Source organism: Thermobia domestica, chromosome 18, assembly GCF_964235325.1.
Source record: "Thermobia domestica chromosome 18, izTheDome1.hap1.1, whole genome shotgun sequence".
Taxonomy (NCBI): domain Eukaryota; kingdom Metazoa; phylum Arthropoda; class Insecta; order Zygentoma; family Lepismatidae; genus Thermobia; species Thermobia domestica.
In genome coordinates this window covers 127,841,598-127,867,583 of record NC_137471.1, presented here as the reverse complement: position 1 = coordinate 127,867,583, position 25,986 = coordinate 127,841,598, and the positions used below count along the sequence as shown (strand labels likewise).

The following is a 25,986-nucleotide window of genomic DNA, read 5'->3' as shown; positions in this document are numbered from 1 at the left end:
TATTTCCTGATTATACACATAACACTATTAAAAGTACCCTGCAAAATCATTATCAAATTATATTCTTATAAGAAGACAGTTATAGATATGTGAAAATACTTTTGGACATGAATGTACACAGTAAAAAATAAAGTGATAAAACAACATAATTTGTCTACCACTGTTAGCGTCTTATCTCAATAAGAAGACCATCACCGGAGGAAATCAGAAATATCTAGTAACTAGAGTTGCCAACTGAGAAAAATAAAAATACCGGCATCCGCTTATAACCTTCAAAACAGATGAACTCGGTTTTAAACTTTGAAATATATAGTTAAGTTTGGTAAAATAATAATAATAATAATAATAATAATAATAATAATAATAATAATAATAATAATAATAATAATAATAATAATAATAATAATAATAACTAGCAGCGTTCACCCCGCTTCGCTGCGGTCACCCCGGAACGCAATAAACTTTGTTACTTAGATAATTTTTACTTTTTCGCTTTCAAATTGCAGTAAATGTTAACATTATAGCGCCTGTCATTTATGTTAACCCGCCGAGTGACCCGCTTCGCTGCGGTCACCCCGGAACGCAATAAACTTTGTTACTTAGATAATTTTCACTTTTTCGCTTTCAAATTGCAGTAAATGTTAACATTATAGCGCCTGTCATTTATGTTAACCCGCCGAGTGACACGGTCATGCGGGTTGCATATAAATACGTTTATTTTTACCTATGATGAACTAATAACAAAGGATTTGTACGTATGGACACTTGAATGGTCAATTATCTCAAGACACTGGTAATTAAAAATTAAAGTGATATGATAAAAACCATCTAGGGTCCAAATCCTAATAACCCCCCAAAAATAAAAGAAATTGGTTCAGCCGTATTAGCGTGATGAGCTAACAAAGGATTTGTGCGTTCTCTTTTATATAATAGATAATAGTCAATGGGCAACTCTATTAATAACTCACAGTGAGAATGTGTATTAATCAGGCTTGCAAACCACATGACAATTTATCGTGATATACGATAATTTAAACCTTAATGTTATACACGATAATGCTCTTGCGATAATAGGTAAATATGCGATAATTTTAAAGACGAAAATCGACAATATTGTTCTGTGATGTTAGCAACTCTGTTATTAGTATTTTCTTGCTAAAGGCAAAGCTTTACGCGATATATTTGACATGTGCACCAAGTAACGAACAACAAATTATGTTTCCTTGTAATCATTCAAGAAAATAGTTTTGTGAGCGTCCTTTTATAAGTAGAAGTTCTGCCATCAGTTCTTCCTATGTGCACTGGGAACATAATGCACATAAGAACAATGGATGGAAGAACTCCCACTCTTGTAAATATCAGAAAATTCATACTCACAACACTATTTTCGTGAAGGATTATAGGAAATATTTATCATACGTTGTCCGTTACTTCGTGATATACCACTTTCGTGAAAGTGTCAGATATACCACTTAAGACTTCGCTCATAGCAAAAAAAAAAAAAAAAAAAAAAAAAAATCCTGTCAGTTGTAGGTATTTCTGATACCTTAAGATTTTGGCATGGGAAACCCAGGTTTAATTCCCAACTCTCATGGTTCGATTTTCACGTTAAGCTGTAGATCCTTGTCTCACATAGCCTAGCTGTCATATGAAAAATGTGCTGCCATCTATCGGTGTTAATCGAACCTTTACACTCATTTTCATTCTGAAGTAATGTGAGAGCCTTTACACGGGGTGCTCATAGGCGGATTTCACGGTACAAGTTGCACCCTGAGATCATTTTGGAGAACATTTTTCATTGAACATGATAAAATCAAACGGGAGAATAGTAAATATGGACGTAAAAATGTTAGATTTGGAGGAGGTACACCTAAGATTGCCAACTGAAGGTTCAACTATATATTTCAAGATTTAAAATACAATTAACCTTCATTTACTTTTGAGAATTATGAGTGGGTGCCGATAATTTTATTTTACAGAGTTGGCAAATCCTAGTACCACCTAAGTTCTTGCTCTTCCAGTAAACATTAAATATATTTTACGCTATCTAGGTATATAAAAATGAAAGTTACTATGCTTGTGACGTCATACCTCTTGAACCACCCAACCGATCTTGATGAAATTTTGAACATAGATGAGGTTCGAGCCTGAGTTGTTTTTTTATCATTTCATTTTGACGGTGCAACTTAGGGAACTGGGAAGGGGAAGATATTTTAAAGTGGTCGAAAATGAGCGGCGATATTAGTGCTGAATTCATACTTTTCGAGAGCTCCTCCGTGGCTAAGCGGTTAGCGTACGCGCCTTTGGCGTGGGTGTCCCGGGTTCGATTCCCGGCGGGAGCTCATGTGGTTCGGATTCCACGTTAATCAGTAGGTCCACGTCTCATATAGCCTCGCTGCTAAACTCAAAATCAACTCAACTCATACTTTTCGAAATGAAATGAAATCTTAAGTTTTACGTCCCACGGTTATGCCGGTTAGGCTAAAGGAGACGGTGATGATGAGAGATGAGTGAAATGGTGGAATGAAGAAACTGGGAGGAAACGGGAGAACCCCGAGAAAACCCACGAGCACGGTGTTTGTCCACCACAAAGTTCACTTGGCGGAGGCTGGGATCGAACCCGGGACCCCAAACACAAGAGGTGAACGCTCTACCACTGAGCCACCGCGCCCCCCTCATACTTTTCGAGATTGCTGCGATGAACAGTGACTTCCGATGACATTTAAACCCAAATTCAGCCCCGTATCTTGGGGGAGGGAGGAGATGTATAACAATGATCGAAAATGACCGATATTAGTGTCGAATCCATTGTTTTCGGGGTCGCTGAGACAAACAGTGACACTTCCAATGCCGTTTAAATCAAATTCACTCGTTCGTATTCAAAATGAAACGTATTATCCCCGTGCAAAGAACGGGTATTCTGCTAGTTTGCTATTAAAATAAGAACAAAATTTGGTGACGACCACTGACTTGTAAAACAACTGATCATACTTAAGTAGCTTAATAGAATCGCCTCTTTTGCAAACGTTCGTCCACCGCTGTCCTAAATGACCCAGCCCAAGCCTAAAATTCACATTCATTCAGACGGATTTAATAACTGACTGACTGGACGAAGTGAAATAACGGGAAGGAATTGGCGAGAAAATGACCAAGATGAAATAGAAAGTACTTTTTATTTCTTTCTCCTTCGGCTTGGGTGGATTCCATGTCTGAATGAGGCGGAGACAAACATTTTAATTAAAGCCTTCGCGTACGAGTTAATTGTATCCAACTGTTGGAACTCTTGCTCATGTATACTTTAAGCACTTACAACACAAAGATAGATTGATTAAAATATAATGCGAATGACCGGAAGATTTTTTAAAAAAAATATTGTTGTAAGATAATATGAGTGCTAACGGTTTTTGTGGACCGTTCTTCCTCGAAAGAAGGAAAGGAAGGATATATACGTACTTTTCCCTTGAAGTTCATAGGCGACAATTACATCACATGGCGACAATTAATTGGATTGCATTAGTTCTACAAACAAACGAAAGGAAACCTTTTTTTTTTAACAATTAACCATTGGCCAGGCTGTAGATTTTAATATTGGATTAGAATTAGAATGTTTTAATTAGCTATGGTTTTATGCACATCTTGATGACCTTCAGTCTTTGATTGGCAGTTGCAGTTACATTATCAGTTGCCCAGTTTCCCCTCCAACGGAAGAATAATGCATTTGGTTCATTTCATGGTAACTGCGTCACCTGAGTTCATTTCTTATTTCAGCCTTTTGTCTCTTTAAACTTAGAAGTAAACTTCAAGCCTATTGGCCTAGATTGAAGCGTGATTGCCTTTTCGTAGAGCGTAAAATGTCAAAAGAACTTGGAAGAACCGTGGCTCAGTGGCAGAATATGCAACTCTGGACTGGAGCGATGGGTTCCTGAGTCTATCTCAGGTAGGGTTGCCATATTTCAAAAATGAAAATCCGGAACGCTACTAAATCTTTCAATTACGAGAATCTTTGAAATACTTACAATAAAAATAAGTGTTATATATTAATTTTCTTCCATTAAATAGAGCTGTTCAAGTATCACATTTTAGTGATTTTAGTAGATCTTCTCCTCCCTAATTGAACACACGTAAGCAGATGATTTACCCCCTCCCTCTGGTATGCTTTTTTTTTTTTTTTTTTTTTTTAATTCTCAGGATCTGTTATGCTTCGTAGCTTTCAGAGTCTGTTGTAGCTCATTCAAGGTATGATATTTCCTTTCACACGTTTTGTCTGTTCGTGTTGTTTCTTTATCTTTTTCAGAGCAGTTAATTTGGCAATATGTTTCCCCACCTCATAAGCTTCTATTAAAAAAAAATCTCCAATATTTTCCCATTCTTGTCTGTTCAACTTTATTAATTAAAACAATATAGCTATTTTTCTTGTTGAATGGTCAGCAGAAAATTACCAAAAATATCGGTCAGGGATTATTGATTTTAAATATTTCAGAAACAAGATGCAGATTGGAACAGGGTACTAAAAAAATAAGAATAAGATTGAGCACTTTTGTTTGTGGCGCAATGAAACGAATGCTTCGTTCAACGTCAAAGTAGTTAAATCGTGAACTTAATTAAATCCATGTTAACTTTTGAATTGCCATACTCAGAAGTTGAAGAGAATTATTATATACATAATCCTGTAAAAAAAAAAAAAAAAAAAAAAAAAGCAAACTGTAATATTCCCTTCCTTTCTTCTTCGCTGAAATCCGGGACATTTAAGTGTCCCGAGAAATACGTTCGGGACGTCGGGACGCAGATCTTGATTCCATGATGGTCCCGGACTTTCCCAGGTCATGTGATAGAGAATACTGCATGAGTCTTCTAGAAATTCTTCCGTTTCCTCCAACATATAAGAAAAATTTAGAAGAGCATAACGAAGTATACCGTAGAAAAATGAAATTTTTCAATTTAACGTCCTGCGATTATTGTCTTTAGGCTAAGGGAGAGGAATGAATAAGGCAACTGAATGATGATGGGAGAATTGATGAAATGAGAATATGGAAGACAACGGGAGAACCCCGAGAAAACTCACGGACACGATGTTGTATGTTGTCCACCACAAACTTACTTCGACGGGGATCGAACCAGGGACTGCACGCACCACACGTAACCCCTCTACCAGTGACCTACCGTACTTCCCGAACGGAAATGGGCAACTTTTCACTAGTAGAATGTTCATAGTGCAATGCTAATCGCCATATCGAACTAATGAATGTTAATTTTATTATTTCTGCAGAGAAGGAAAACTATTTTAAAATTCACATATCTCTTTGCATAAGCACTACAAAACCAGGAGATGTATTTAATAAGATAACATATCCATTATCTAATTGAATGAAATTCACAGCACATAATGCAAAGCTGCAGAGAAATGTTCTATGTATATCACAGTTTGTGACTGTAATGCGAAGACAACGCCAGCGAACGTCTATTGTACGAGCAACGAAATGATTTCGAGGGTTGGCGTGCAATAGGACTTTGAGAGACCACGTAGGCATTCTATCAAATTTCCGCTTGCGTGAATCGTGAAATATCAATGGTCCATTCGTGGTGTACACAGTGAAAGCCAGAAGTTTCCACAGTGGGGAAACACCCTCCCAGTGTCCCCATGATGTGTTGGAAAACTAGTAGACAAAAGGATCGTTTGAGCCACAACTGACAAGACCGATCGCCAGGGCAATGAGTGCCACCGTGTTCCTTCCCTGAATACTAAGCAATCGATTGTTGCTTGTTGGAGGCAGGACAGGTCTGCGTTCCCGAGTTCCTCTTGCTCGATTACATATATCATCTGTTCATCACCACCAACGTTCTCAAGTAGAGTGGCAAGCGGAATCAAGGACATGGTGCTCACCAAAAGGCGTCGTTTCTGTTTTACACGTCCGTGTGCATGTTCGCAGATGTAAAAGATTTGCACTCATTATACAGGGCCTACACCTGGCATTCTGGTGAGGGTACAATAACGTCTGATCTTCATTCAGGGAAATATGACTAAAGACATTGTCAATTCTGTAATCTGACTTTATATGGACACTTTGCCAGACTCATCTTCAAACAGCATAATACACATTCCTCATACTACCAAGTCAATCCATCGTGCTCTATTTGGTACAGTATACGCCTTTTGTCATGGGCTGTTAGGTTTCGTAAGCTAATCCCCTATCATATACGGTCTTATTCCAAAAGACTGGCCAGTCCATATCTCTTTGAAAAATCCCGTGTTCTTACCTACATTTGGGATTACATCAAACAAATATGAAATTTCTATTTAGAGCCAAAGTATCTGCATCTCCTACATAAGACTGCCAGAATATGTATTTCTAAAGCAACTTGGATGGTTATGATTTTTTGAACAAGACTGTACATGTGGGATGGTGAGATGTTATCGGACAGCCAGGTCAATCGCCCAACTACACTGTGATCGGAACAAACGGGATACAACACCACGTATGTCTGTCTATTCTGCATCTGTACAACCAACTACTGCCCAGACAGCTGCTTATGTGACTTTTCGGGTTCGATACACGTGCTGTTATCGTGGGCACTGTATGATTTTAACATTTTAACATAAGGTAATTAGAGGGCTCGTAGGTGAGTTTTACGGCAAACGTTGCGCCATGATACTGTGTGAGAGCAGAAAGAGAAATTTTGGAGAAAAGAAGGGTAAATTTGAGAGGGGTTTCACCCAAGCCCTTGAGGGTGATGGGCATCCCAGGATCACTCACCTACAACCTCCTTCCTATCTACAAACTTTGGGTCAAATCTATAAATTTCTATTAGGTGTTCCTAAATGCGCTTCCATCAGTGTATCATATTGTAGATTTTAATTGATTGGCATTCACACTTACCTCATCTGCTGGACTTAATCTTATGGTCTCCACTCTTTGAACCTGATCTCTATGAAAAGCGAAGTCATTCCTTACAGACAGCTTTCTTAACAGCTCCATAAAAGTTTGGCTTCCAACTTTCGGAACACGATTAAAAAATACAATTTGCTTTTCTGCTTTCCTTGTGTTATTCAACTCCCACGCATCCAGCTGAAATAAAAATAAAACAACGAAATTAAAATCTCGATTATATATTACAAGAAGGAAGGATTTAAACTATTATATTATTGTTACAAGTAATACGTGAATCACCATTAGGAGTATGTGCAAGACAAGTAACAGTAAACTCTGAGAAAGACAATAAAGAGGATCACGCAAAACTTACATTATCCATGTTTGGGATATGAATAGCCACCGTTAGTCACCGTTACTCATGAAGATGTTAACGGATTGACATCATTAACGACCTCAGATGAGAAGGGAACATCTTATATTGGTAGTAGCATTGCCCAATCAAACAATGCACAATCGATAGTGGAGTGAAGAAAAGTGAGAAATACAAAGTTTTATGGGCCGACACTTAGAAACACGGGAGATCCAGAGGAAAGAAGAATCTAGAATCATGTGAAGATAGCAATGCAAAAGATACACTGACACAGAGAGAACTTTAAAATGATTAAAATAATCAAAATGACATTTACACAACAGTATAGTAAGCAAACATTGTACCTACAGATATATGTAATGCAGTGCTGAAAAATGAGCACAAAATGAAGTTTTGTTAAATGGCACGGAACACAAATTATAACAAAACCAATAATGTGTGAGGTGATACAATATTATGTGCATCAGAAAAGTGAGCCTGCTAATCAATTGTCAATTCAAGCGCATGCATCACTTCAGTTTTGTGTGTTGTGTTTGATACTATTCTGATTTTTCACTTGGGCAAACCTGCTTTAACACTGTGCTTCGTCTCTTATTTTTGCACTTCAGTGATTATATTCTTGTTTGTGGTCTCATATTTTGGTTTTAACTAGTTTGAAGCGTGTACTGTATGTTCTCTTCTACCCGAGATTTATATAGGAATTCATATAGGCCTATCTTTAAACGTTGGCAACACTGTACATCATGACTTCACAGGTATGGTTCTATTCAGAATTATATTTTCTACATGTTTAATTTGTGTTCCGTCCCATTTAAAAAACTTTATTTTGTGCTCAGTTGGCAACAGTGCATTACATAGGATGTTATTGAGCATGTCTGTGGGTACAATGTTTGCCTACTATACTGTTGTGTAAATTTCATTTTGATTACTTTAATCATCTTGAAGTTCTTTCTGTGTCAGTGTATCGTTTGTATTGCTATCTTCACATGATTCTAGATTCTGCTTTCCCCTGTATCTCCTGTGTTTTTGCTGTCGGCCCGTAAAACTTTGGATTTCTCATTTTTCTTCACTCCTCCATCGATTGCTCATTGCTTGATTGGGCAATGCTACTATCAACATAAGATGTTCCCTTGTGAGATACTTGCGGTAAGAAAAGCTACATATCCTTTTAGTATAGGCAACCAGCATTTCTTTGCTACAGTGAAGGTTGCATAGAAGCTAAGAAAGTTATAGATTTTAAACGGCAGTGATGCCAATTTAGAATTAAGGTCACTAAATCTAGGGGTATTCTTCTTTCGATAAAGCGACAAAAATCGTTTTTCCATGAAAGACCTTTTTGCTGATTTTCAAATGACGATTCAGCAACTTTTTTTTTTTCTGCGAACAACTTGTGATTCAGTAATCAAGCACTATTCATTTGGATCAATTTTGGTATATGTTTGCTTTCGTCTTTTTTTTTTTTTTATTGAGTGCAAGCGATAACAAATTGGGCAAATGTGCAGTGTGACCACTCCCCTACAACTCTCTACTAATTTACTTTGTTGCCTGTTACACTTGTCGGCTAATAGTGGACTATTCTAGTCCATCATTCTTTCAAAGTCCTTAACTTTCACAGCTTCCGTTTGGGAGGTAATATAGCTTTAAGAGCAGACAGATTAGTTGTAGAAGCGTAAAGTTAAATGAACTTAGGTGTTTTTTTTTTTTGTTTCTGGACCTTTAACTTTTGTGCATTTTTAAACATCGTAAATAGGTATAAAATCTGATCGAAGTAAACGTTTACTATTACTAATCTGCATTACAGTTTATCTCACATCACAGATATATTATTTTCTGCATCACAGTAGTTATCAGATACGTATATACCAGCTACCTTCTCTGACGAAAAAATAAATAAATAAATAAAATCGTAAAACAGATTAGTAACAAATGATAAAGTATTGCTTTGGTCAGATTTTATTTTTGTTTAAGTTATATTATAGTTCCAAAGCTAAAATGAACAGTATTCTTAGAAATCATAGCTATAAGGTAAGTACTTCATGGTATTAATTGAGAATTACGGATGTAATTTTTTTTAATGACTTCTGATCCGAAATCGAAGTTATTTCATCTCCCCTTTTGTGACTTTTCATGTGAGCGTTTTGGCTGATGAAACTGAGGAAGACAATAATAATACAACTGAGGAAGATGAAACTTGATATATAAACATCTCTTTAAAAATAAACTGACACGAGTCCCAGCTATTTTAAAATTTCCATTTTAAGAAAGGAAGAAGGAAGGAATACCTGATATTACAAATGGACGTCTGAAGCAATATCAACCAACCTGGAAAAAGATATATTGTCGCGATAGGTCACTCCCTAACACCCTAGGAATTGAAAAGAAGGACATGTAAAAATAATCGAAAACGATGGATGGATGGGAAATCGAATACATAGCTTTCAAGGTCGCTGACATAAATAGTGACACTCCCGATGCCGTTCAAGTCCAATTTCAGCTCCCATATGACCGTTAGTGGAGTGGGAAGTGAGTGACATGAACAAATAATCGTAAATAGCCAATATTACTTTAAATTCATGATTTTCGGGGTCGCTAAGATGATTCTCGATAACATTTAAGCCCAACTTTATTCGGGGTAGTACATCCTTTTCACCCTTAGGGGTTGAGGTTACAAGAGGTGGAAAATAAAACTTAAAAAATGACCGAGATTACTATCGAATCTAGAGTTTTGGAGTTGCTAGGCTGATTGGTGAAAGTCCTGATGACATTTAAGCCCAAATTTAGACAAGAATTGAGATGTCCGCTGGTCCTGGAATTAAATGGGTAACGCCTAATTCGATGCTGTCTGTTACATATTTCAATCGTTTCTTTGTTTTCAAATTACACGCTTATTCTTCGAGCTAGCCTGGTATTCGACACGGACGGCAACGCCCAAGGTCAAGGGCGCTGATCCTGAGGGGCCCACCCCCCAAAGCTCATGTGGGCCTCATGTATTTTTATGAATATGTATTTATATATGTATTTTTTATTGTTACATGTATTTTTTATGAATATCCCCCCTTCAAGTTACAGAGAAAGCGGCGCCCTTGACCAAGGCGTCGATCTTCGTTATTTATTTCACCCATTCTTTACCTTTCAGGCATTTTACGTAAATCTTGCTCTCCCCGTTTGAAGAACAGGGATTTCAGCCAGTAATAAATGTAAAATAGGTATTTCAATCCTCCATTAGGGTTCAAACTCCAACATTTTGGACTGATTAAATTATACATTGGATTTGGATTTGGTAAGATTCAATTATAATATGATATTTTTCTTCATTATGTCATAAATGGTATTTCTTTTCTCTTTGTCAGCTTTCTTTCGACATGCTTTACAGTGGCGGCTTTAGCGGGTAGGCCGGGTAGACACGGGCCTACCCCAAAATTACGAAAAATATATAAATGCTAAAAGATACAATAAAGAGTAAATATATTTTCCACTATTTATATTAATGGTAGATAATTATTTAACAAGTAGCATGAACCACTACTGTAAAAGTAATTTCCTACTGTCATTAATCAATCAAATGTTTATATATATATATATATATATATATATATATATATATATATATATATATATATATATATATATATATATATATATATATATATATATATCCATAAGCAAGAGAGTGGGCTTGCCCAAAATTAAAACCCTAAAGCCATACCTGAGACTTTATTGTTCTGTGTGGTCTGAAAGCGGTTTTGCCTAACCTGACAATAGTTTTGTGTACAAACGTTCTATATGAGCTTTCTAAATCTAATGAAAGTGATCCACAAGGCATTTTTACGTAGACCAATTGTAAAACATTAATCATCCATTACTGCCTTTCCCTTTCCAGCAACTTAACAAAAAATATCTCATTTAAAGGAAATATACATCCTGACTTTCTCATTGGCATTTCTATGTTAATACATACAAGTATATGTATGTGTTTAAATGTTCGTTTAAGGTCAAGGGCTCGCTACAGTGTTAATGTTTCTTATGAGAGAACAATGGATGTGTATTTTTTTTCTGAATGAATATTCTAAATAAATGGATCCGAACGTTTCGATGACCTTATCGTTAGAGAAACTGGTCGCTTAAGGAAAGAGAGAGCAGATGAACAAAAAACTTGAACAGAAGATGCGTGTGTAGAAAGTCAATTAGAGACGAAGACATACAGAAGCAGTTTAACTTAAGAGCCAAACAGGTTTTTGTTCTTAATTCCTTACTCAAATTATTAATATTTGCGAATGGTCAGAGGTATTAAGGCTGTGGTTGAATTGCAATGTGTTCTCACGTTTTTCTCACATACGGAAAACAATGTCTTGTAACTTTCAAAAATCCTTTTAAAACCTAACTAAATCTACACCGGAACCAGAGGTCTTCGCTCTTATATGTTTTTTTTTCTTTTTTTAAATTTGTATTTTTAGAGTGTGCTTTTACAACTGAACTCATAGGCGTCATTTCGGTGGGTTTAAAGTACCGATATACAAGGTGTTAATGAATACTGTGTCATAGGGTTAGGAGGTGATTGTGCACGCCAATATACGAAAAAATATTCGTATAATCATATATAGTTAACCGTACATTGTTTCCGAGCAAGACGCTGCCGAAATCAGAAGGAAAGCAACTTTGGAGCGTGTTTCTTCGACAAAAAAGCAACCATGTTCTTTGAGAAAACCATGTTCTAAGTAAAACCATAGATGACGAACATGCGTAATGACTGCACAAGGAAGTGTCATCCCTCCGGAAGTGTCATCACTCTCATAATGGATTACAAGAAGCTGGTGCTCATTTACTCCTGGTGCTTAGGAATACCATCTGTCTTCTGATGGGCATGCGCCACAAGTAGCTAACAATTCATACAATTGTACTCTGTCCCATAAATAAGCTCTAACATGAGAGATTCGTTGATATTTACATAATCACTTCTCCTTTGTGGTTATGCAGCTTCGGATATCATTTAGAACTTTCCCGCCATATGTAATCCGATTGCAATAGACTGGAATAGTGATATCGTCATTTCCTCTTCGTTACCATGGTGATCCCCATGTTTTTTCTAAACAAACGCATGAAGCAATAGGAATACTATGAAGTATACTGTTAATAAGAACACATAGTTAATAATAATTTTAGAATATTTTGAGTACAAAGTAAAGTTGGCAGGAAAAAATACAGATTAAGAATATGGGTCCACTATTTAGAAAATTTACGATTTAATTTAGCAATTAACGAAGTAACACATAAGGAACCTTTTTCTACTGGGGCCACATCTCTAGGTAATCTGACAAGATAGAAATTGCATAAGTGATGCCAGCGCCATTACCACGCAATGCACAATGAACAAAAACAACTGTATCCAATGTAAAAACTCTATGGAACAGACTGATGAGCTGTCAGCACAGTGAAAATACCCTCGCATTTTCAATCAGGACCAATTTCTGATCGGTTAACATGCATAGGATCTGTCCTTGTATTTCCTACTTACTTTAAAAATATATACTGATAGTGCAACAAGAGAACATCCAATTATATATGGTTCAGCATGAGTTTTAAACACTATTTCTGTAGACCTAAACGTTTGTAATGTAATGTGTGATACTGATAGTACTAAATAAAAATTTTCCAGCATTATTTGAATTTAATATCCAACAATAAATAAGCTAAGTATATTGAGACTAAACGTAACATCCAAATGTATAAATAGGCTACACAAAATCCACGATATCAGGGGAAACATTTCACTTTCAACGCTTAACATATTTTAACAAATTATTTACCTAATTGGTTACTTTTTCTATCTTTTCGTAGTTTCATTCATTGGATATTTTTAAACATATACAAGTGTTGCTTTTACTCTAATGTTTGCAATCCAGAAGTTAACGCGTTACTGTTTTCGCTTTGTACTTAGGTTCTTAGGCCATGTTGTTTAGAAAATAAAACTACGATCACCATGGCAACGAGATGGATGTGACGTCACACTATTTCAGTCTATATCACCCTGCTGACAACGAATTCCTATTTCCTGATGATTTACTCTCCCATTTATTCTTACTTCAAATATATAAGCAGGTACCGGTATAATGGAATTGCCCACGAGATGGGAAGTACATTTTAAAATTCCAAACGAGACGAGAAAGGGCAACACTGGTTCATTCAAGTCTTAGCTCTCAAACATTGTTTTAGTGTTATATTATTGTTATATTATTATATTAGTGTTATATTATTATATTAGTGTTATGTTGATAGTGTAAAAGCTATGAAATGATAAAGTGATTGCACGAACATGATTAAAAACTATTTATCAACGTTTAAAGATTGAGATGGCCACAAAGTTCCGGTTTCGGCTGAACCGGATCTCGGGAAACGGTTCCAGATCTAGATCCGAAAAATCCGGCTCCGGAACCGGATCTCTGGATCTGGTTCCAGACCTGGATCCGAAAACACAGTTCCGGAAGTGGATCCTAGGAACCGATTCCAGACCTGGATTCAAACCCCCCGCCCCCAAAGACCTGTAAAGGAGACACAAAATTGACCTTCAAACACTGCAAAGAGAACCACACGCTTAGAACCACTTGTGCCATCCAAAAAATGTTATTGGTCCACCAGTGCGTGTTTACCCAAATGAGTTCCAGTTAGCCAATGTGTTTGCCAGTTACCAAGTTTGTTTAGTCAAATGAGACAGGCGGCCGCCGCCTGCCTGTTGCTTCCACTTCATGTAGCACACTGTTCACAGCCTGCCAGCAGCTCGTGTTTAGCGGTTGCACCTTGAGAAAATAATGACAAATTTGTAATACAGGGCGTGCACGAAAATGTTGACATTACATTACACCTGAAATAGCCGACTGGAAAATTCGTTTATGCAGCGCCCCAACATATCATTTACGAATAATTGAATATAACAAATAGGCTTGGGAAGATATATTGACAATGTTTAAATTTCTACAGGATCTCTCTCTCCCGAAAAGAGGGGTGGCAGACTCAGAAAGTTCAAATGGAAAGGAGGGTCAACTGAAAACTGGCAAATGTCAGTAGTAGGGATGGCCACAAAGTTCCGCATACGCCGGAACCGGTTCTTGGAGATCTGGTTTTCAGAATCAGTTCCAGACCTGGATCCGAAAAACCCGGTTCTGGAAACTGGATCTTGGGAACCGCTTCCAGACTTGATCCAAAACTAGGTTCCGGAACCGAATCCGTTCAGATCCGAAAAGCATTTCCATTAGAAACCGGTTCCGTCCATCCCTATTAAAGATACGCAAGTTATTACACAATGTAGGTTTAAATGTTGTATCACACCGTTCGTAGACCTCTCGTGACGCGGAAGGATTCTGATAATTTCTAGATGAAATTTAAAAAAAAAATCGGGACATAAATTTTCAAAAGGAGATGAAATGAATTTAGACGAGACTGGAGTTCTACAAATATTTTCGAGCAGAGACAACCATATTTCTCTTTCTTGTGTCGTTGGCAAAACTAAGTGGCTAGAGCGCGCGTCTTTGTTTACAGGATGCGGGTTCGATTCCAGATGGGAGAACCTTAAATTTTGGACCCATTACAGTAATCCGTATTCCACCTTAAACTGTAGGTTCTCGTCTCATAGTCTCAGTGCTGAACAGGGACGTTAAACCTCAATAAACAAGAAAGAAATCTTGCATAAGTGTTAAAATGCCCGTTCTCTTCAATGACACTCGAAACTACTATAGCAATGTTGGTAGGTTTACGTAAGGAAATTTCCCTCAAATTACTCAAAATTTTTCCTTATCTTATGAAATTTTCCCTAGTTTGTTGAGTGTCCAATTCCTATGACAGAACATAAGCGATAAGATTAATTTAGCTGTATACTGGTAAAAGAAAGTGCCAACCACGTTTGTTTTATTCATTTGCTTTTTACTGCTATTTTTTTTACTTTATTATTCACTTTTTTGGTGGACCACGGTGGCTCAGTGATACAGCGTTCACCTCTGGGGCATGGGGTCCTTGGTTTGATCTCAGCTCGCGCCAAGTGAACTTTGTGATTGACAAACACCGTGTGCATGAGCTTCCTCGGAGTTCTCCCGTTCCCTCCCACTTTCCTTATTCCACCATTTTATTAATTTCTCATCATCATCTCCTTTAGCCTAGCCGGCATAACCGTTGGCCGTAAAACTAAAATATTTTATTTTCATTTTTCTCTCATTTCTTTTTTTTTCTACAAAAACATACAAATACATGCCCAATCAACAATTGATGTAATTATACTACTCTGAACACACACACAAACTATTGCTATTGTTGGTTTATTTCTGAAAAACAAAATAATATTTAAGGGTTTATATTGGCCAATCATTCAACTCGAGAGTTTCCCTGGATTTTCAACGTTTTATCGAAAAATTCCTTTTTTCCCCTTTTTGGTAATTTACCTATGAAATTTTCCTAGATTAGGAAAATTTCCCTTAAATTAAGAACACTGCTTCTTGAGATCCAGAGCAAATCGCCTAAAACCATTCAGCTATGACCAGGGTTTCTCCAAATGGGAGTCGAGAGAGGGTCTCATAAGGGTCGCGAGGATAAGCGCAAGAGATAAATATAATTAGAATCTAATACAGGAAAATATTCTTACATGTTATTTTAAATTTTATTCTGATAGGCACATTTTCATTTTTACACATACCGTTATGAGTAACAAAAAATAGGTCTACTAAACATTTTAATAGGTGCAAAGTTGTTTAAAAATCAATTTAACCCTTAGTTGGTAACATCCAAAAAATAAGCTATAACAGTAATATCCGCCTTATAGACGGACACACACAATTGAGACGTTTGAAGCCAAAGTGGTGTAAGTCAGTTTCCAATAAGGTTTAGTTACACCCAGAGAATTCATTGTACGTAACAAAATTCATTAACTGAATAGTGAAGCACGTCCTAATTCACTTGTGTATGTACCCATGAGTTCAATACAACATGCGTCACCGCTGAGAATCTATTTCTAAGCATATATCTTGTAGAATTTTATCAACACATATTGTATCTCAATAGAATATGCCTTCTGACAATTAGAAATGATCTTATTAAAACAAACACACTGCTACTGGAGGATTCCTATTTTTCCTTCGTTCACGAGTAGCTGTATCATCAAACCTAAGAGCCGCCAGCAAAACTTTACTTTTTTTGAGAGACATTGTTGCACGAAAAGCATGAAGTCCAGTGCAGTCAGTTGAAAAAAGTGACACCAAGTTTTCAAGCACTGACTTAAAAATCTTAGCGTGACGTAATTAAAATGTATTTCTGTATTGCTGACATGACCTGTTGTCGATAAATGATCTTGTTCAGGAACATACGAATCATCGAATCTGTAATCATAATCAGTTTCTGATTACAGCCATCTGTAATTATTCTATAGCCATTTGTAGTATAGCTCTACTTCTTTGTAGTATACCTTTTCTAATTGACATCTTAAAATATTGATTTTCGAAACGAAAGAAAACACACAAATATTAATAGTTGTCAGTATAAAGTAATATCCGTCACTTTGACGGACAAAATATATCACCTTTACAGTAATATCCGCTTGCGAGACGGCGTAGAATAACTTTATACACTTCGAAGTTTGCAACGATGAGCTAGACACGCGACCACCGGCACAAAACATCATAGTCAACCCACAACTAAAGCATAGGTGAACTATCAGATCAAACCGTGAATATGCGTACCAACTCTGAACAAAAAAATATCGTGTATCCGCCTGGGAGACGGATATTACCAACTAAGGGTTAAATGAAAGAGGTACGATATGAAACTAATGAGAACTGCATATTGAAATACCACAAAAATACAAATACAGCAAAACTTGCATATTGAAATACAATTAAAATTGAAAACTAATGAGATACGTGAGCATAGTGTGCTTTGACTAATGCAGTAATGTCCGGTTCAATCTTCATGATGCACATTATCAGGTTATTTTTAACTGATAAGCGATTTCTTTTCTTTGTTTTAATGCTTACCATGGAAGAAAAAACACTTTTGGACAGGTACAATGTAGCAAATGAAATTATTACTTTCAAAGCAGCAGGCATCAGACCAGAATATTCTTCTCTCCTATTTAGTCAGAACTTGTCCAAGTCTTCGTTACAGAAAACCAGTTGCCAGATTAATCCATTCGTTTTTTTAGGGAAGTTGTATCCAGTATATACAAGAAATGAATTCTACGATTATAGAATTGGATAGATACGTAAGATCCCCGTAATAGGTAGGGGTCTATATTAAAAATCCCACACAAGTTTATTACAAACCAGAAATTATAAAGGGGTCGCTGGTGAGGGGATGATAAAATGGGGGTCGTAAAAGGAATTAGGTTGAGAACCACTGAACTAAACTAACGGGGAAGGCTAGAAATAACGCGTGAGAGCTACTTGGTCACGAAGGGCAACACCAAACACACTTCATAATGTTATTACGAGCTCCTATTATTATTATTATTATTATTGTCAAACATTCTCTTCTTTATTTTCGTACTAAAACAATAGGTTGAGATCACAAGGGAGTGGCCGATTTCTGCCGATGAAAGACATGCTCTCTCTTTTCTTATCGGGCTTCTCCTTTTGTGAATAAAAAACTGGAAGTTCAGTTTCTCTGGAGAGAATATTAGTGAATAATATCGGCTATTGTATGAATATAATCTCCCTTTCATATCCTTCCTTTCTCTGGTGGTCATGTAGGCCATCATATAGATAGAGAATAAAGGTTTTTTGGTTTGTTTTTACAGGATTTATGTATGTTGTACTTTCTTCCTTGACCTTCTAAAAAAAATCGAGATTTTTTGTTATTGTTCGTATATTTAATTGTTTTTTTTTGTATGTAAGCTGCTGTCTGAAGCGTGTCATTAGCATTGAGGTTTTCGTGGCCCCTAACTAAAGTGGAAACTAAGCCGACGGAAAGGAAAAAAAGCGAAGGGTTGTTTCTCGAGTTCTCAGCAGCAGAACTCAATCCTCAGAAGCATTGTTGTCTTTTTTTATGTTATAGGAAATCAGGTCACATTTCCCTTTACACATGTTGTATCATTACGTCTTATTTTCTTTTTCTTCTACGCAACTTCCTACGTTTGTTTTCTGTTTGTTGCGATTTTTTTTTTAAAAAGAGAACTTTTATTTTTACAGTTAACTTTATCTTCCTAAACAAGGAATTTCCTCTGTTCTCTGATTCCACTTGCATTTATTCTGCGTAACGTGTGGCCTCTGGAAAGCATTGGAGCGAACTTAAAAACATGGGACTCATCATTGACCCTACATACTTGTAAAAGTGTATGGCTTTCAGGTACCACCGTTCATCATGTCGTATGTCTGCGAACTTCCGAGTAGGCCTATAATTAACGTTGTAAAATAATTGATGTCCTACTTAGGGAGGAGCTCGCCAAATTCGGTTGACATTGGTCAAACCATTCCTAAGAAACTGATGAAATCATCAGATTAATGTTCTACGCTTATATGCTGTACGCCAGATAATAATGGAAGAACGGGAAATGCTGCCTTTGTATCCGGGTGACAATCATGAGGCGAAACCTAACAGAGGTTCGAGTCCCGACAATGCCCTGAGACAAGGAGATGCGTTGTCGCCATTATTATTCAACTTTGTCTTGGAATGCGCTATAAGGAAAACTAAAGATAGCAACCAGGGCCTAGTGTTCCAGGTTATGGCTTATGCTGATAGTGTAAATTTAATAAATGTTGATAGAACAATAGAAAGAAATACAGAGGTCTTATTAAACGCTTGCAGGGACATGTGTTCAGAAGTAAATGCAGAGAAAACTAAATACATGGAAGTGCGCCGGGACCGTAATACGGCAAATTATGGATGCATCAAAATATCAAGTAATACTTTTGATAAAGTGAATAGTTTGAAATACCTAGGATCAATATTAACAGACGAAGACCATATTCACGAAAAAATTAAATGTCAATTAAAAGCAGGGAATTCTTGTTATTGTTCAGTTCAAAATCTCTCGTCATCACGAAGGAATTCTGTCGAGGAATTTGAAGCTTAAAATATATAAAACGATTATCATGCCTGTTGTTCTGTATGGTTGTGAAACATAGTCGTTTACTCTGGGAGAAGAACGTAGACTGAAAGTATTTGAGAGCAAGATCCTGAGACGAATATTCGGACCCAAGAGCAACGAGAATGGAGAATGGCGGAAACTTCATAACGAGAAACTACATAATTTATACGATTTACCAAACATTGTTAAGGTCATCAAATCTAGGAGGCCCAGGTATGCAGGTCATGTAACCAGGATGGAGGAAAGTAGGAACGCTTTCAAAGTCTTAACAGGAGGACCAATCGGAAAACGAGCATTAGGAAGACCAAGGCGCAGATGGAAGGATAATATTAAGGTCGGTTTAAAGGGACAAGTTTTGCCGATAGATGCCACTACACTCTTTGTATCTCTCTCATGTATTTTTTACCTTTCACGAAAATTCACGATTTCTCTTACAAATTTCAACCTAGAGACTTCAGATTTTTGGAGAAGGAACTTCATAACCTATCGAAGACAACAATCTGTGCCGATTTTTTATTTAAAATTTTCTTAATTGTTGAAATGGATATCCAAATCTTTAGCAATATAACTCTTTCAACAATGAAGAAAATTCTAAATAAAAAATCGATACGGATTGTTGTCTTCGATAGGTATGGAGTTTCTCCTCGAAAAATTTGAAGTCTCTAGGTTGAAATTCGTAGGAGAAATCGTGAATTTTCGTGAAAGGTAAGAAATACATGAGAGAGATACAAAGACTATAGTGACATCTACCGGCAAAGCTTGTCCCTTCACACTAACTTTAAGATGGATCTCGCAGAAATAGGAATACAAAATAGAAACTGGATCCAGTTGGCTAAGGATAGAAGTCGGGAGAGCTATTGTGAATGTTGCATTGACCCTTCGGGTTCCATAGGCCATACAGTTAGTTAGTTAGTGGAAAAAGAACTTGTTAGCTAACTTTCGGGTATTGATATTTGTAATTGTAATGATAGCAACAGGGCTTACGAGACACAGTCGAATTTTACACTGCCTTTTTTTTCTTCTTTACGTTGGCCAACTTTACCTTGATTTGAGACTTTCAAATTTCATCCTATTTTCCACTGAAAAGTATCTATAATTCAACAAGGAAATAATTATATATGATAATTAAATTGAAATTCATTGTAATGTGGCCGATGACAAACACTTTACCCTTTTATATCGTAAAGATCAGATCCACCAGTATCGTAACAGAGCGGTGTTTGAGCGATTGACCGTAGAAATTCAAACTCTGATTAGTGATAATTTCACAGCATTGTTTTATTACAAGTGTAAACCCTTTAGTCAGCGGAGAGGAGGACGTTGATGATGGGTCAGAGTTGATGACGTTGGGTATTGGTGAGTGGTGGGTCAGAATGGGTCATGGTGGGTGTTAGGTCAGAGTGGTTCATGATGGTTGGTGGGCCAGAGTGGGTCACGGTGGGTGGTGGTCACAATGGGTGATGGGTCTGTGGGTTATAAGTCAAATTTTCATTAACCCAATCCATCTCAGATTCGTAGCTCCAGTGAAATCAAACATATGTCAACAAGAGACCAGGGGAAAGTTTGTATGTGCCTTTCAAATATCTTATAAACTTAATATTAAATAAACACAGTTTTCCAAGATTGGGTAATAATAAATAAACCAAGTGTCTTTTCCTGATGCCTAATAACTGTGACTCTTTTTCTTCTTGTACTTACTGGTTCTGAAGGAACTTGAACTTTGAACCTGGCAGCTGAACTTTCGCTAATTTTTGCAAGTAAATTATACACAATTTTAAAGTAATTTCTATATTTCTCTTGAAACAGAAGCAGACAATTTAATGTTGTGCTGTAAAACAACACAAAGTAGTGCCTTTCTTTACTGTATAATATTCTCATAAAGTAATAAAGCTCACGAGCATAAAAATTATAAGTGCATAAGAATAATCAGCGTGGAACAGCTTCTGGCAAGCTCATGCAACAAGTGAATTCAGTGTTTATGTCAGTAACACAACAAAATTATCTTTCTTTGTCATTGTAATTGCTTCCCCATTCAAATTATGACACAAGTGATTCCATACATAATTAGCCTTAAGTTTTGTGACTTAACTCAATGACACTACAATCATATTATTACAACAATACGGTACCGGTTCGTGAAAAGAGTATACAATCTTTGAACTGTGGTAGAAAATTTAGGGTTATATTGATGGGAAAAGTAAGTCTACAGTTCAGTTTGAAAAAATAAGTGTACTTTTCAGTTAAACTGAATGTTCTAAATGGTGGTTAAACTAAATATTCAAAATGGTGGCCTTCAGGATCGATACATTTCTGAGTACGAGTGGGAAATACGGAAGCATAAAATCAGTGGGCACATTTTTTTTTTAGTTCTTTCGTAATTTGAACAGAAAGGTAATGGGCAGTAAATAAACATTCTTAATTTATCATCACTATGTATTTCCATCACTAGCAACTCATTTCCAGCAAATTCAAAATAATCCTGAACTACAAATATTTTTCGTATCATGTTAAGAAAAAAACATTGTGAAAAAGTCCACTAAATGTAATTATTCCTGTCCTTATTTGCACCGTACCGGTAATATCTATCATGTTCATCAGATTATAATTTCATCATAAAATGTCATAACAGTTCATTTTTCTATAGATTATTTTTTTACAAGATTCTTTTTATTCTGTTTATTTTGTCTTTTCCCAAAAACTTGTTATCGTTTCCTTTTCCACTAGCATTTTTCTCCATTTCTCCACATTCGAAGTCCTATGGACGATTTTAATCCATCCCTTTACTTAACCTTACCTAATACAATACCTTACCTCACAACAAACGTTTGATTCTATTAAACTTTCCCCCTTCTCCTCTCAAACCTCCAAAGGAACTATTCTTTATTAATTCTTCATTAACCATTGCAAGACCGCTTTATTCAAGTATAATTTGTGATTGCCATATCTACGTATCATTTGTATTTGTCTTATTTGTGATATATGTGGTTTCTATATGCAGGTGTTTTTTTTAATTGTCATATTTAAGTGCGGTTTGTGATTGTATTAAAGTGTGATTTGTGATTGTCATATTCAAGTGAGATTTGTAATTGTTATATTCAAGTATCATTCGTAATTGTAATATTCAAGTGAGATTTCTGATTGTCATATTCAAGTGTTACTTGTGATTGTTATATTCAAGTGTGATTTGTGATTGTCATATTCGAGTGTTACTCGTGATTGTTATATTCACGTGTGATTTGTGATTGTCATATTCGAGTGTTACTCGTGATTGTTATATTCACGTGTGATTTGTGACTGTCATATTCGAGTGTTACTCGTGATTGTTATATTCACGTGTGATTTGTGATTATTCGTGATTGCTATATTCAAATGTTATTTGTGTTTGTCATATTCAAGTGTCACTTGTAATTGTGATATTCAGACGTGATTTCTGATTGTCATATTCCAATATTACTCGTGATTGTCATATTCAAGTGTTACTCGTGATTGCTATACTCTAGTGTTATTTGTGATTGTCATATTCAAGTGAAATTTATAATCGTAACATTCAGGTGTCATTTCTGATTGTGATATTTAACGGTTACTCGTAATTATGCTATTCAAGCGTGATGTGTTATTGTTATGTTCAAATATGATTTATGATGTTATGTTTTTGTGTATCATCGAAGTTGTAAAGGACCGAAGCTACAACTAAAGAGAATTTAAAACATTTTTTATATATAAATGCGAGGTGTTCAACTGCTAGTATTTTTTATTTATTTATTTAGAGTTGCATGTTCCATGGCTATGTACCGAGGGTAAGAGAGACGATGATGATAAGATGAATAATAATGTTGGAATGAAAGAAGTGGGAGAATTTCGAGAAAGCCCATGCACACTGTGTTTATCCACGCCAAATTTCACTTAGCCAGAATTGTCGGAATTGAACCAGGAAACCCAGGCACCAGAGCTGTAAGCTCTACTACTAAACCACTGCGTTCCCTAACTACTAGTGGAATTTCAACACGCAATATAGCTGTGAAGCTATATGTAGGAGTCTTTATAAATAATTTTACTATTTGATTATCATTAGCTGCACTGTAGTTAAACCAGTGGTTCTCAACCTTTTTTGAGTGACGTCCGGGATATAGGGACATACTTGTTTGATGTTTTTATAATAATAATAATAATAATAATAATAATAATAATAATAATAATAATAATAATAATAATAATAATAATAATAATAATAATAATAATATATTATAATAGTGAAACGTATTAGTTTTTATAATGACTGTATGTAGTACTGAGCATTACTGCTGCCGCTGGAGATGTTGACTGGTACAGTCTGCCTCGATTTTAACTATTATTCAATTCTGGACTGTGCGACACATCAGTGTCGCGGCACATTGGTTGAGAACCACTGAGTTGAACAATGTCAGAATATTGTTTGAATCGCAGCTTGAAGTGAGTTTAAACGCCCTTGAGATAAGTGATAGAAGTAATTTTGTGTGTGTGTGAAACGTCATTTCTCTTAAGTTGAGAGTTAAAAATACGTGACAACTTTTTATTATTAGACATAGATAAGTCAGTAAATGTGAAAGCATTAAGTCAAAGATACCTAATACTCTTTTTCCATAATCATATGTATTAGTATCGTAAAGTAAATTAGTGATGAGACTGATACTGTTTCAAACAACCTCATATTTGATTTTTTTTTTTTTTAATTTGTCGTATAGCATCCGAAATTTCGTTGATTGCCTGTGTTAATGTTCGAGTATTAGCATTAACTTTTGATCAGAAACTGATTCATGTTACAACTCGTGCAAGAAAGTCACAGAACTCATGTCCTTGGCCCCTCAAATCTCACGAAAAGCAGACGTTCGTGTTCTTCACGAAGTCAACACCTAATTTACACCATTATTTGACTAATGACACGTGTAAGTGTAATTGCTTACATAAATGCTGAAGTAAGAGTAGAAAGTAGTTGCAAAAAATAACTTTTTTTTTGTCACTTCACTTATTATCCACTTCGCAATGTCTGGCTTCTTTACCATAAAGAAAGAATCTAATATTAAAATTATTATGCCTTGTTCTTTTAACATTCTTTAGTAATTGCAGAGTTTTAGCTTCTGCTGCAGTATAATACAATGATTAGAGGTTTTTGCTGTCAAAAGTATTCTTTCGTAATTACAGCTTTTTTTTATATACAACGTGCCCATAAAAATACTATGATACTTTAAAGTGGTATTACGTCACTTTAGATAATCGTATTTAAGGGGGCAGACTACTAAATGTTTTTGAAAAACTAATATTTTTTCTTTTGCCCGTTTTTCGTAAGTGGAAAGAGGTAATAAAATGTAACTTATCACAATAATAGATAATGTTATTCTACACCCCAAAATACGAATCGGAAGAATTTTCAATGTTGCCTTCAATAGAAATTACAGTGTGACCAGAATTTGAATTACTCGAAAATCTAGGTAAAGGCAGCGACTAGAAAAATGAGCTCAACAGTAATTGATGACTCATTATGCTGTCTATGTTTCTTGTTTACAACTTTTTAAATAATGTTTGTATTTATTTTGTAATAACTTATTTATTTTGTAATAATTTGTTTAAGTTGTATAACATAAATAGAAATATTATTTAAAAAGTAGTAAACAAGGGACATAGATAGCACGATAAGTCATCAATTACCGTTGAGTTCATTTTTCTAGTCGCTGCCTTAACCTAGATTTTTGAGTAATTCAAATTCTGGTCACACTGTAATTTCTATGGATGGCAACACTAAAAATTCTTGCGATTCGTATTTTCGGGTGTAGAATAACATTATCTATTATTGTGCTAAGTTAGATTTTATTATCTCTTTCCACTTACGAAAAACGGGCAAATGAAAAAGTATTAGTTTTTCAAAAATATTTAGTAGTCTGCCGCCTTAAATGAAATTGGTCACATTTGGAAGGAAAACTCGAACATTTTTGTGCATGTCAATAATGGACAACAATGTCTATAATGGACGAGATCAAACACAGAAAAAGTAAATTCACTCAGGTTTACTTTGTGATTAGTCGATATGGGTTCATTTTCATTGTTGGATATTTAGCAGGCAGATGCTGTTTCTGCTGGAAGTTACTTGGGAAGCTTTTATGTTTCTGTACTGTTTATGCCGTAATGTGCTAACGTAAATTTATTTCCTTTCGTTGTGTTATGTTGTTATTAAAGAATAAGTGTTAAGGAGTTATGGCAACCCCACAAGAACGCAGTTGGTGTGTTTTGGAATATTACAGCCAGTGTTACTACAATCGTAGCTCTGAAGTGGTCTGGAAAATAGTACCAAATTGAAACAAAAAGGGCTGAATTTTATACCAGTGTAATACACAGCTTTATAACACGAACCTGAAAGAGGTAATGTTCTAGAACAACCCCCCTCTTCCAAGAGTCCAAATCAACGTGTCGATATAGATCTATAAAATGCGGAAATGTTGGGATATCTTTACATTCGTCAATATAGCGTCACTAGTAAACAACTTAGCCCGCTACGCCAGCAATTATGTCAATGTATTTTTCGTGCTATTATCTTTTGGTGTAGAATCTTTGCAGACATAAATTATACACTTACTTGAGCACACGCTGCTCTTCAGAATATTCAACTTTTTTTTTTTTTTTTTAACAAAATTTAAAGATAATATTTCCACCACACTGCT

General features: G+C 35.8%; 1 protein-coding gene across 1 annotated transcript in view; it reads right to left on the bottom strand.

Annotated features, from left to right (window-relative positions):
* Window positions 1–25,986, bottom strand: part of LOC145675237 (uronyl 2-sulfotransferase homolog pip-like) — a 100,918-nt gene that overhangs the window by 42,748 nt on the left and 32,184 nt on the right. Inside the window, exon 4 of the mRNA XM_081745620.1 lies at window positions 6,876–7,064. Coding sequence (XP_081601746.1) covers window positions 6,876–7,064 — 189 coding nt within the window. The remainder of the gene's footprint in view (window positions 1–6,875; window positions 7,065–25,986) is intronic.